Here is a 13,512-nt window from a genome sequence, read left to right on the forward strand (position 1 = left end):
AGAACAAAACAACAGCAACTTGTCTGTTCCCCTTCCCCCAATTCCCCAGCGCTGTTCCCATCCCCCCAACACCCCAATAAAAATCTTAAAAAACAAACAAACAAAAACAACAACAACCAAAATCTTGGCATCTGCAATAACATAGATAAACCTAGAGGGTAGTAGGCTAAATTAAATAAGTCAGGCTGAAAAATGCAAATACCATATGATTTCACTTATATGTGGAATCTAAAGAACAAGATAAACAAAACAGAAACGAACTCATAGATACTGAGAACATTTTGATAGTTGCCAGATGGGAAGGGAGTTGGGGGGCATGGGTGAAAAAAGGGAAGAGATTAAGAAGTACAAATTGGTAGTTACAAAATAGTCATGGGGATGTAAAGTATAGTATAAGGAATATATTCAATGATATTATAATAACTATATATGGTGTCAGATGGGTACTAGATTTTTTTGGGCTGATCACTTTTTAAGTTATTTAAATGTCTAATCACTATGTTGTATACCTGTATACCATACAATATGTCAACTGTAATTGAAAATTTAAAAATTATTTTTTAAAAAGAATATTGCTTGATCTTTAACTTTGAAAATAAAATCTTTTGGTTTTCATTAAAAAAAAAAAGGTTGGTTGCTACTGTCTCTTCTCCTGCCATCTTTGTCCTTGGATTTATGTCTAATTTAACACAAATCCTTTAATGTGGCTCAGGTTGGGTTTGGGGGAAAACTGGAACTATTTGTGTTTGTCGATACTACTATCTTTGACTGGATATGAATTAACAAAAAAAAATGTTAATACCTTTGTCTGCCAATTTTTTTTTTTAAGATTTTATTGGGGAATCGGAGAAGGGGAACAGACAAGATGCTGTCCTTTTGTCCTTCAGTCTAGTTGTGGAGGACGTCGCTTTACTGGCCCATGTTGGTATTATGATCATTGCGTTCTTCCCCGGTGAGGCAGTCGGTCGCCGGCCATTGGATGGCCGCTCACGGCGGCTCATGGCAGCTCACAGCAGCAGGGGCTGCAGCCTACGCCGTCGCTGGCCACTCATGGCAACCCAGCTCGAGGTAAGAGCAGTTGTTCACAATCATAGCTGTAGAGGGTCACAGCATCACTGGCCCGTGTGGGAACCTAACCAGCGGCCCTGCTGCTCAGAGCTTGCGCTCCCAACCCAACTCTTAACCAACTGAGCCTCTCGGCTGGCCCTGTCACTCATTTCTTCAGCCCATTTTTAAGTCACTTATTTTATTATATAGTCTCATGTTATCACATTAGTTTTAATGCATTTATTTTCTATTTGACATTTTTTCCTGAATTACTTTTTAAAAAATAAACTTCATTTTTAGAACAGCTTTAGATTCATAAAAAATTACTAAGGTAGTATTTGAGAGTTCCCATATACTCCACATTGAGCTTTCCCAATTATTAACATCTTACATGAGTATGGTACATTTGTTACAATTAAGCCAATATTGAAACATTATTATAAAGTCCATATTTATTCAGACTGCTTTAGTTTTTAAACTAATGTCTTTTTTATGTTCCAGGATTCCATCCATGATATCATATTACATTTAATTGTCATTATTTCCTTAGCCTTCTCCGACTCTGAGTTTCTCAGACTTTCCTTGTTACTGATGACATTGACGGTTTTGAGGAGTACTGATATTTTACAGAATGTTCTTTAATTGGGATTTGTCTGATGTTTTTCTCATGATGGATTTTTTTTTTCTTTTGTGTTCCTGGAATGAACTTTTCTTAACTCTGATGTATGATCCTTTCACAATATTATTGGATTTTGTTTTCTAATGCTTTATTTAGGATTTTTGTTTACATGCTTTTAAGTATCAAGGACTCTAATTTTCCTTTTTTAATATGCACCTTGTCTGGTTTCATTATCAAGGTAACAGAAGCTAGATAACAGCAGTTAAGGACCTCTCTTTTCTTTTTAAATTGGAGAATTGGGGGAGGGGAACAGTGGTGGGGAATTGGGGAGGGGGACCAGCCAAGTTGTTGCTCCTCAATCTTAGTTTGTGGAGGGCACCAGTCGCCATCTGGCTGCCTGTTAGCAGCTCGTGGCCTCTAAGCACAAGGTGCTGTTAAAATCTTAGTTGCGTGTAGGCGTAGCCACCATCTCATGTGCGAGTCGAACCAGCAGACTTGTTGTTAAGAGAGCACTTTCTATCCACTGAGCCATCCAGGCGGCAGCTCAGGTCAAAGTGCCAAGTTGTCTTAGTTGCAGGAAGGTGTAGTCTACCATCGAACAGGCAGTCTTGTTGTTAGGAGCACGTGCTCTCACCAGCTAAGCCATCCTGCCACCTGTTGGCAGCTCAAATTGGAGGCAGTGTCACTGGCCTATGCGGGAATCGAACAGGTGGCCATGTTGCTCAGAGCTCATGCTCTTAAGCTAACTCTTAACCAACAGAGCCACTCGGTCAGCCCGTGACCTCTTTTTTTCTAGTGTCTGAAACAGGTTGGAAAAGACAGTTTCTCCTTTATTTGAAGCTTCAGTAAAACTAGTAATTAATTGTCTTATACTTTTATAAATATATTTGAATTAACCTATGTGACTTTAAAATTTTATAGTTTTTGTAGTTCTGTTGTTTTTCGCCCCCAGTATTTTTCCTTGATCAATCTTGCCCATTCATTTATTTTATTGTTTTTCAAGAGTAGTTTTCGATTGTCTTCTCTATTACTTTTTAGCATACGTGTATGCACTTAGCTTTGTAAGGTCCTTTTTAATTAACTTCTATATATTATTCTGTCATTCTTTTCCTAATTTTTTTAATAGGACACATAGATCACTATTTTTCTCTTCTAATATATAAACCTGAGGCCATATACTTTCCTCTATGTAAGTCTTCAGCTACATTTTTAGAGCTTTTGATATATAGTTTTCACTGTAATCCAGTTTGAAATATTTCTGATTTTCTTGGATTTAATTTGAACTGCAATTTTTAGTTTCATAATGTACTTTTATTACCCTTTTGTTCTTAATTTACTTCTTCACATTCACAGAATGTGGGATTGTTTCAAATAGTGGCATTTCTTGAGGCTTGCTTAAAGATCCAGTTGGTCAATTTCTGTAAATGTTCCATGTGTTTTTGTTTTTTTTTAAAGATTTTTTTTTTTATTGGGGAATTGGGAGGATGGGAACAGCGCTGGGGAATTGGGGGAAGGGGAACAGACCAGTCGCTGTCGTTTTTTGTTCTTCAGTCTAGCTGTGGAGGACGTTGCTTCACTGGCCCAAGTTGGCACCATCATTGCGCTCTTCCCGGGCAAGGCAGATCAGTCGCCGGCTTCTGGATGGCCGCTCACTGCGGCTGCTGGCCACTCACGCTGGCTGCTGGCTACACACGGTAGCCCATGGCAACCCACTACCACAGGGGCTGCAGCCTACGCCGCCGCCAGCGACTCACAGCAGCCCAGCTCCAGGTTGAGCTGTTGTTCAGCATCTTAGCTGTGGAGGGCAGTGTCACTGGCCCTCATATGTGGGATCCGAACCGGGGCCTTGTGGCGTCCCAAGCCAGTTCTCAACCATCGTGCCACTTGGCTGGCCCTGTTCCATGTGCTTTTAAAAACCACCTGTATATTTTAATTAAGTTCAAAGTTTCATATTTATATATATGATCTCCATTCAATATATATAAATATTTCCATTCAACCACGACTAATTGTGTTGTCTTCTCTATTTTAATATTTTTCTGCTTAACTCATCAATTATTGAGAATTGATATTAAAATTGTTCTATGAATATGGTTGTATCAATATTCCTTATAATTTGTCAAATTTTGCTTCATATGTCTGGAGGCTATGAAGCTCATATAAATTTAGAATTACTGTCACTAATAAATGATTTCTGCTTTAAAGTTTATGTGACTGATGTACTTATAGCTAGACCAACGTCCTATCTTTCTTTCTTCCTATCTATCAATGTATTTATTTACTTAATTAGGGTTACCATTTGTTATTAACATAATTACTCCCAAAGTTCTAGTCCTCACAAATTTCCCATATAAATAAAGGCAAACTGATTTCTAGGCAATTATCAACCTCGGCTATGTGTCATTTTGAATATATATGTTGTTGGTGTTTTTATTTTTATTTTTTTTAAACATTTTATTGGGGAATTGGGGGAGGAGAACAGCCTTGGGGAATCGGGGAAGGGGAACAGACAAGTTGCTGTTCTTTTGTTCTTCAGTCTAGTTGTGGAGGACGTCGTTTCACCGGCCCATGTTGCTATTATCATTGCACTCTTCGCGGGTAAGGCAGTCGTTCACCGGTCATTGGACAGCTGCTCACGGCAGCTCATGAAAGCTCACGCCCACTGCTGGCCAGCCCCACTGCAGCCTACGCTGTCACTGGCGACTGATGGCAGCCCAGCTCCAGGTCGAGCTGTTGTTCACCACCTTAGCTGTAGAGGGCGCAGCGTCACTGGCCCTCAGGTGAGATCTGAACCAAGCCCTGCTGCTCAGAGCTGGCGTCCCACACCAACTTCTAACCAACGCGTCACTTGGCCAGCCCTGTTGACATTTTTAAACCCTAATCAAAGAAATTTAAGCACAATTTGTGGTCGTGAGAAACTCAAGTAGAGGAATGACAAGAGCTAACAAGGAACATGGAGTGAATCTAACAAGGAGCCAGGGCAGAGCCAAGAACGACCTGTATCCTTCCAACACTGTACCCAAGACAGCTGCTAATAGCTTATTCTATTAGACACTGAATGATCCCAAGATACCAAAACAAAAGATTTAATAAAGATGGCACATGGTGTCATGGAGCAGCCTTACCCAAACAGAAGCACTATTCCTTCTCAGAGGAAAAACACATCTGTATTTCCCAGATAAGTACTACATACTGCATTAAGGAGACACAATAAAATGTGCAGATCTAATTCAAAATAGAATTCCTAAACACTGCTCCTGAAAAACAGGAGGTATAGAGAACAAAAGCCTAATAATTATGGGCATTCTGGGTTCTCTGAAGACTCATCTTCCTAATGTTTAATCTGTAAAGTAAGTATAATACCAAGCATCTGTCAGTCTGAGAAGGTATGCTGAATCTTTAATAAATGCTTATAAATCAACATAAGCCCCCAAGTTAATACATAGCATAATATGGTATTTATTTTTCTCATAAACAATGCCATGATGTTTTTAATCCCTTGAGGGGCTAAAAAAACCCAGAATTAGATGATTGATAGTTTGTTTCACCCCTATCTCCTCCCCCAAAATGCAGCCATCCAAAATAGAGATTAGCCCCAGCATTCCAATCGTACTGGGGCTTTGCTTGAGTAACAATTCCAAGTAAATATAGGCCAGGTACCTCATCATCTGTACCTCCTTGCTACCTGCTAACTAATACATTCTCCTTTATGAAAGGATCCCCTGTAGAAAATCTGTTTCAATACTGCTTTGCTCTCTGAAAAATTTATACGTCAATGATGAAATCCTAGGTAACAACATTTCATCGCATTATCAAAATACATTGAGTCCTTTAGAAGTATTTAAAATGATCGCATGCTCAATATTACCATGAAAAAATGTTTTTAACTAGTTGAAATGTTTTTACCCAAAATGATTCCACTCGTGGCATAAGTAACAGAACAGATGCTGATATTTTAAATGTAGATGGTTCCTCAGTGAAGCAGCGCTTAATTAAAAATCAGGATTTGAGAGATTTCTGAAAATTTCATGTTCACCCTAAAAATACCAAATATTTAGTTTTATTTTCTTTTTTCATGAGTGAGCTAGTATGCTAGCCTATTATCTTTTCATTTCATTATTACTAAATGCTACAGGAGAATTTAAATTGTTTTTATTAAACTGGGAACTCCAGCAAGCAAATAAATATATTACCTTTCTCCAAATATATTAATGATTTTAACAGAGCAAAGTTTAGAACTTTGCAAACATGCAAAGGATTTTAGCCATGAAATAAGTCTTTGTAATTGTTAAAATAGGCATTTATAACCAAATGATGATTTCACATAACTGCAATTTCATGTAGGCTTGTTAGAGTGTTGAAAAAAATATAACTGGCACTTTGGAAATGAATTTCTGTTTTCATTTGAAATCCAAAGGCACAAACCCAAAGGCTCAATTGAAACACCTTAATTCTGGGACCAGGAAAAAATCAGGCCTGGACTTTGAAGACAGCCAAAGTGGAGCGATAGCAGGTTGGCTGGTGTTCTGTTGGCCACCACTATAGCCTGACTCTATTCTCCTTCCTCATTTACTTTCCAGGGACATATTGCTCAATTCAAAGATTTCAGAAGATGAGCAACCAATCTCATGGTAGTTAACATTGTTATTTTTCTTCATAATATTTCATGTCTTCAGAGCAGATCAATGCCTGGTGAAAATGCCAAATGTGTCTAATAGACAACACTGACAAACCATTCTTGCAAAAACGGCTTTGGTGGAAGGTAACAGTGAATGTAGTTCACATGCACAGTGGTAAAAGATTTCTGCAACAACATTTGGAGGCAGGGCGTGATAAATATACTAAATTAAAAAAATTTTTAAATGGAATCTTACATATTTTTATTAAAAAAAGGTTAAAATTTAATTGCTGCCTCAGCTAAATAAAACAATAGCCTGAAACTTAAAGTTTATGCATTCATTGATTCAAGTATTTACTAAATGTTCCTCTCCTGCCATGCACTGTTCTAGAAGACAAGAATCAGCTGTGAACACAACCAATGACACCCCCCACCCCCAAATTTATATTCCAGTGGGGGATGACTACTGACCCCCTGTCCACTAAAACAAAATGTTGGATACTATCTCTTTCTAAACCTTTTCTTAAAACGTATCATTGAACCTGACAGAAACCTGGAAAGGAAAGGTACCAAAACTGGCCTTTATCTTTCAAGGTTCTACCACCCTTTAGAATTCTTTGTTTTTCTAATAATGAAAAGAATGTTTTAATTATGCTGAAGTTGAATTAATGATTGATACTTTTCTTATAATTAGTTTTAAAAAAAACATCTAATTTAAGAAAAACTTACCTACTCTAAGGTCTTAGACATTTTTTAGAAGATATTTTCTTCCAAAAGTTTTAAAATTTCTTTTTCATATTTAAGTATTTTATCCTTCTGGAATTGACTGTGGGCATGGTGTGAGGCAGGGTTTCTATTTCATTTTTTCCCACATGGCGAAATACTTGTCCCACAGACATTTGTTGAACAGTAAATCCTTTCCTTGCCAGAGCCAGAATGCTACCTGTCATAGTATCATGATTCCATGACTGTGTGGATTCAGTTATGTATTTTATATTCCATTCTATTAGTCTATGTGTTTATGCCTGTGATTTATACCTTCTTTAAATAAATTTCATAGCACTTCTCACATTATTTGTCGCTATCAGGATGTCTTCTGTTCTTTTGGTAAGCTCTTAAGTCAATTGTGGCTATGCTTTATTCATCTTTTATTTCTTATAGCATCAAAATCAGTATTTCTAGTTTGTAAGCTTATTTGCTAAATAAGAGATGAGGTCAGCAGCAATACTGATTCTTAGCTATAGAATCATAAATATTCCTTAAAGTCATTACCTCAACAGAACAAAATTTATGCATGTATTAACTATATTTCCTATTTTCTGTATTCCTGATGCTCTGGCATCTGGTGCCTCCAGACCAGGAAGGGACTGATCCTCCCAAGGTAATGGGCAACTAATTCCTAGACATAATAAACAACTTACCAGGAAGTGTGCCTTTCATATGAAAACTACCCAATCTAAAACTCATACCTCCCAACTATCTCCTCTATCTAGCTCTTCCACATCAAGCCAATATGCCCCGCTGCCACAGTCACCCCAGGGCCAGGTACTGGGTAACCAGGGGCAGCATCTATGCCCCAGAATCTGCTGAAACTGTTCGAGCTAGCCAATCCTAAACCTGCTTATCCTGTCTTGCCTTGCCTTTCTCATAGAAATGACAATAAAGGACGCTGCCCATGTTTTCCCCCCTTTCCCGCTGTCTCCTCACCAACCCTTCCTCGTGTGGCCTGCCAGGGACCTGTAAGTATAAACTTCCTCATGACAATCATTTCCATGTCTGCATCTCTTACCTGATTAACACAAATCCAGGGGACATTTTGAAACAAAGCACAATAAATTTAGCTGTTATTTTTTATTTAAATGAGAAAGCAAATACGAAACTGAACTGTTAGCTTCCCAATGATGAAGGAATTCAAGATTTTAGAAGGAGTTTATTGTTCCAAGCATTTGATAATTGGTAGGATTATTCAATGAGAAACAGGTACACTCAAATTATTTGATTACTCTCTTTGCATGTCCTAAAAGGCCAGGTTAACGTGAGCTTTATTTTGTACATTTATAAAGAAATCATTCTCTTAAGAACAGAAAGTTAAATTCAGAACTGTGATAATCCTTAAACCTTATCATATTACAGTTTGTCCTTTTCACAGATGACAAGATGAACTATTGAACTGAGTGTACTGATTCTCTATATTAGGATTTCAAAGAAGAACTAAGTATTTGGAGGAGTTAATCACAACACAGAGAGTGCATCATATAAAATTACCTCACACAAGTTTATTAAATTGAGCTGCCCCATGTATAATCTGAAATGGGATCAAAACTAATCTTTCCAAGGGGCAGACAAAAGCTGTAATCACCCAATTTTTTTCTTTTCAATAAAAATAATTAAAACTAGCTCTTATTTAAGTAAATTCAACTTATTGAAGATTCAGTATTACCATGATGATGAGTTTCCCTTGGTTAGTCTATATTGGACCCAAAGAAGCCATTTATTCCATTAATGTATTAATGATTCTCAAATAGTTTAAAGGGTTTTGCAGTTCCAATTTTAATAGCAATGTAATGGAGAGGAATAGACATAGCACCGCATTTAGAGAAAAAAACATTTTAAAAGCCAGTTCCAACTCTGGCACTTACCTTCTAGCTAGACAACAAGATTTCTCTGGGTCTGTTTTCCCATCTCTAAAATAGAATTTGTAAGACTTGGCCTGCTTATCATACTGAATCAAAAGGAATAGCTCAAAATTTTATGTAAAGTGTTAAATCCCATGTACATTTATAGTATTATTATTCAAAATGATTATACAATTTATTCGTGTGTGTGTGGATATAAAGAATTTTAAATCACTTTAAAAAGAACCAAAAATTTAAGAAGTACAAATTGCTACCCAATAATTTATAAAACTAAAGCACATGATTTTGCCAACCATTTTCTCATTGCCTTTGCAAGGCATCGACCATTGGCAGATTTGAATACACAGACCAAAAATATCCACCATCTTTAAAGGACAGCACTACAGCATTATAAGGCAATATGGTATTCACTTACAGCTAACTGGTCTGCTTTTCTTTATTATACTATTCTTAATTAAAATATATCCACATTAAATACACTAATACATTAAGATCATACTTCCTGTTTTTAACTATCTTATAGATAAAAGATTTGATCTGACACCATTTTTCTATGTAAATTTTATGAAGTTTTAATGTTACTCCATCAGGAATTTCCAAAATATCAGACTTTGGTTAAATTTTATATTATAATTAATAAAAACCAAAATTTGCTTGGTTGAAAAAACTAAGGTAAAACTTCGGCCTTTATAATTTTTAAATCATTCTTAGCATTTTAGTAACAATTTTTAGTCAATATGCGCTTTACAGTTTGTTGGTTTCATAAAAGATATCTGTATGTAAGTGTTGAGTATGGCAGACCAGGAACGGCTTGGCTGTGGCCAGCATTTCCCACCCTGAGTTTCTCAGAACACTAGTCTCTCTGACGTTTACCAAAACAAAGCAAAACAAATACCCAGCTCCTCTTTGGTGTCCCCATTCTCATCAGCTCCGTCACTCAGGTGAAGGAGTTGAGATTTTCAAAGGTTTGCATACCCAGAGTCACAAAATATGCACGTGCATGCGTATGTATGTTATGTGGGCACGTGAAAAGCTTAAACTGCAGAGCGCTTGCTTCCACACACACTATTCTGTGCACTAGACTTATATGTTTATTCATTTATTCCTCTAACAACCCTACAGTAGGAACTATTATTATCCCTATTTTACAGAAAAGAAGTTGAAGGACAGAGAGATTACGTAACTTGCTCAAAACCACCCAGCAATTCCTTGGCAGAGCCCGGATGCAGACCCAAAAAGTTTGGCTCTGTAGTCCATGCATCAATCTTAGAAATACAATACTCGGGGGAGAAAAAGGTGCAAAAAATAGAGTATGATATCATTTTTAAAAAGTTTAAAAACTTGATATATTTGATTGAAGACAGAGATATATATTGTAAAACTATAAAGAAATCAAGGGAATTATAAAAATAATTTGAGATAGAGTCATAGGTGATGGGAGAAGGGAAGGGACTTGAGAAGGCCTTACAGTTAATCTCACTCGTCTGGGTGCTATTCTATTTTTTAAGTTGTGTAGTAGGCTCACTGATGCTCACTTTATTACTATAGCCCATAACTTGCATATATGTCACAACTTATCTTGTATGCATCAAGTATTTTATAGTAAAATTTCAAAAAAATATTTAATAAATATGCTATTCAAAGTGTTAAACTTATCCTGGATTTATGATCCTTGTAAGGTGGATAAATCACTCTTGTTTCCCGAGTAAAGCAAATTTGGTCAGGGATGGCAAAGGCTTGGTGCGAGACTCATCACTTCCTCTTGTGGCGGACTGTGGCTGTAGGTATGGCATGCTTCTTCCCGTATCTGGCCACTGTTTTAGAACCGTCTCCACACACAGCTCAGAATTGACCACTGATTGGGTGGTTGGGGCTGCCACCACCAATTTTGTTGGTGGTGGCACCCCATCATCATTGTTCTAACGGATCACCAGAATTCTTAAAACTCGGAAAGTATGGGATCTCTCAACTGTTAGCACTGGTGCCTCTTTTTCAAAGCTGTAGTTACCTGTTAAGTTTGAAGAATCGGTGGGACCCAGCTGTAACCAGTGGCGGGCATCAGAGTCACCCACAACATCTGTAGGAGTGTTCAGTTCTGTGTCTTCCTCACAGGTCTGCCATGGGCTCATGGACAGCTCTGCCTCACTGTTATAGCCCAGAATTGTGTCACTGCTGACACTTTCACCTGGCATAATGGAAGAACCAAAGTCTGAGATAACTAATAATGGGAATCACAATTACCTATAGGCAAGTAACTAAACAGCTGACAAGTAGGAATCATTCAGGGGTTAACGGGCTCAAAAGGTGCCTGTGTGGGACTCTTGCTCAATGAAACAAAGCTTCTACTTACATGCAAGGCATTAATAGTCATTATGAGCGCCACAACTTATCACTCAAGTGGCTTTCTTTTCAAGGGGTCTTCAACTCTGTTATTCCATATACCCAAAAGATTAAATCAAATCTTTAGGTTTTTCTACTGCAACTTATTCAACTACTAAAATGCAGGTGCGTGGAAGAAAAGGACGGGAATTGATTCCACTACAAACGCAAGTTCATTCTGTCTGCTACAAGCGCCTAAGCGCTTTACACCTTGAGCCTGATGTCTACACCTCAACCCAGGCTGAATTACTCAGACACCGGGGGTGAAGTGTCCCACTGCAAAACATTTTCTCCAATAGAAATTCTCCCCTTTATATACTAAAAAGTTGCAATTTGCCATAATACAATGATACTTTCAAGGGCTATTAAGCCTTATAGAGCTATTTTGTCTGACACAAAACAGACCTAGACAGTCTATTCCTCCAAGTCTCCTGTCTACTTCATAACAATTTTATGTGTCTACCCTTTCTGTCTGCTCCTACTTCCAGCTGCTTTTTGTATCTGCTGCTGACAGTCCCCAGCCTTGCTGCTTCTAATCAGCTGTCCTCTCTTCACTTGCAAAGAACGGAAAGTTGTCCCAGTCACCAATCTGTTAGGTTCCTAACTTCACTGCCATAGAACTCTAAGCCAAAAGGGTCTTGAAGGGGGAGCCTAAGAGGAGCTCCTCCATACCCTAACAAGAACTGCCTTGGAATGGTTTACTTCGCTGCTCTGAGAAGGACGTGGCTCAGCATCTGCTTTTAGGGAAGCAGAGTATTAGGATCACTTTTTACAGTATATAATATGTGTCAGGATTCCAATAAAATTTTATTTTTTAAATACTTATACTATTGACTTCAATGTACTTCTGAAGCTTTTTGCTCCTAGCCTGTGGGAACTTTCTGGGCAATCACTTTTCCTTCTTGGCCTGTCTGCTCACCTAGCCATCAGCCTTGGCTGTGCCTCTCACCTGGAAAAAAGGCCCAGGGGTAGAAAGACAGGCAGGCCTCAAAGATAGAGGTAACTGACCAGTGAACTAACGTCCATCAATCCTAAGATTCCAAGAATAAGTGTCCCATTTCACAACCATGTTTCTTCAGATGATAAGATATAACTTGAATTAGAAAGTAAAAATACAATAAAATACATCAATTCTGAATTTGGATGAACACAGACCACATTTCCCGGAACTTACTCTTCTGTCTTTCTCTATATTTTCCTTGTGTCGGCTGCAAATCATCTTTTAAATCCAATTCAGCAGAGCTGCTGCTTCTTCGAACTAAGATCTTCAGACAAAAAGAAATAATGCATTTGTTACAGGAAAGTTTTAATTTTTATAAGACTATTAAGTTTCTAGTCCACATTTTCTAAAGGAAAAGAAACAAACAATAGCGACAAAAAAACAAATCCTGTTTTCCATTTGAAGGGTATGTGTTCACAAATTACTATAACTGAATTATAAATTACTCAAGATCTGAAATTTATGGCAACTCCTATGTCAACTGCATCTAATTAAACTGATCTACGGAGAAAGAATGCCAAATTATATGAAAATAATTTATTTTAAAGTTCTCTCTTTTCTCTGCACAAGCACACATACGAAGTCCGACAATTAAGTTTGCGAACTTGTTGCAATGCTGTTGCTAACCCTTTTTTTTTAAATCAGAGGGAGTATCCATTATGAATTTGTACCAACTGGACAAACAGTTAACCACGTTTATTATTTGGAAGTGCTAAAAAAGGCAGCGTGAAAAAGTTAGATGACTTGAGCTTTTTGCCAACAATTCATGGCTCTTGCATCATGACAACGCACCAGCTCAAATGGCACTGTCTATAAGGGAGTTTTTAGCCAGTCAGCAAATAACTGTATTGGAACACCCTCCCTACTCACCTGATCTGGCCCCCAATGACTTCTTTCTTTAACCGAAGATAAAGAAAATACTGAAAGGAAGACATGTTGATGACATTTAGGACATCAAGGGTAATACGATGACAGCTCTGATGGCCATTCCAGAAAGAGAGTTCCAAAATTGCTTTGAAGGGTGGACTAGGTGCTGTAATCGATGCATAGCTTCCCAAGGGGAGTACTTCGAAGGTGACTACAGTGATATTCAGCAATGAGGTACATGGGACTTTTTCTAGGATGAGTTCGCAAACTTAATCATCAGGACTTCGTGTGTGTGTGTGTGTGTGTGTGTGTGTAGTAAATGCAATTCTGCAGAAGGCCTAAGTTA

At 37.8% G+C, this 13,512-nt stretch overlaps 1 protein-coding gene across 7 annotated transcripts in view; it reads right to left on the reverse strand.

Annotated features, from left to right (window-relative positions):
• The window catches only part of RALGAPA2 (Ral GTPase activating protein catalytic subunit alpha 2), a 367,104-nt gene that overhangs the window by 186,864 nt on the left and 166,728 nt on the right, over nucleotides 1-13,512 (reverse strand). For all 7 annotated transcript variants that reach the window (XR_002125215.1, XM_019653128.1, XM_019653124.1 and 4 more), the window contains 2 exons: nucleotides 12,474-12,564; nucleotides 10,929-11,105 (listed from right to left, as the gene is read on the reverse strand). Coding sequence is in view for 6 of the 7 variants with exons in the window: in XM_019653128.1 (XP_019508673.1) it covers nucleotides 10,929-11,105; nucleotides 12,474-12,564 (268 nt within the window). In the remaining variant the exon portion in view is untranslated. The remainder of the gene's footprint in view (nucleotides 1-10,928; nucleotides 11,106-12,473; nucleotides 12,565-13,512) is intronic.

This window comes from Hipposideros armiger, unplaced genomic scaffold (assembly GCF_001890085.2).
Source record: "Hipposideros armiger isolate ML-2016 unplaced genomic scaffold, ASM189008v1 scaffold_195, whole genome shotgun sequence".
Classification (NCBI taxonomy): Eukaryota; Metazoa; Chordata; class Mammalia; order Chiroptera; family Hipposideridae; genus Hipposideros; species Hipposideros armiger.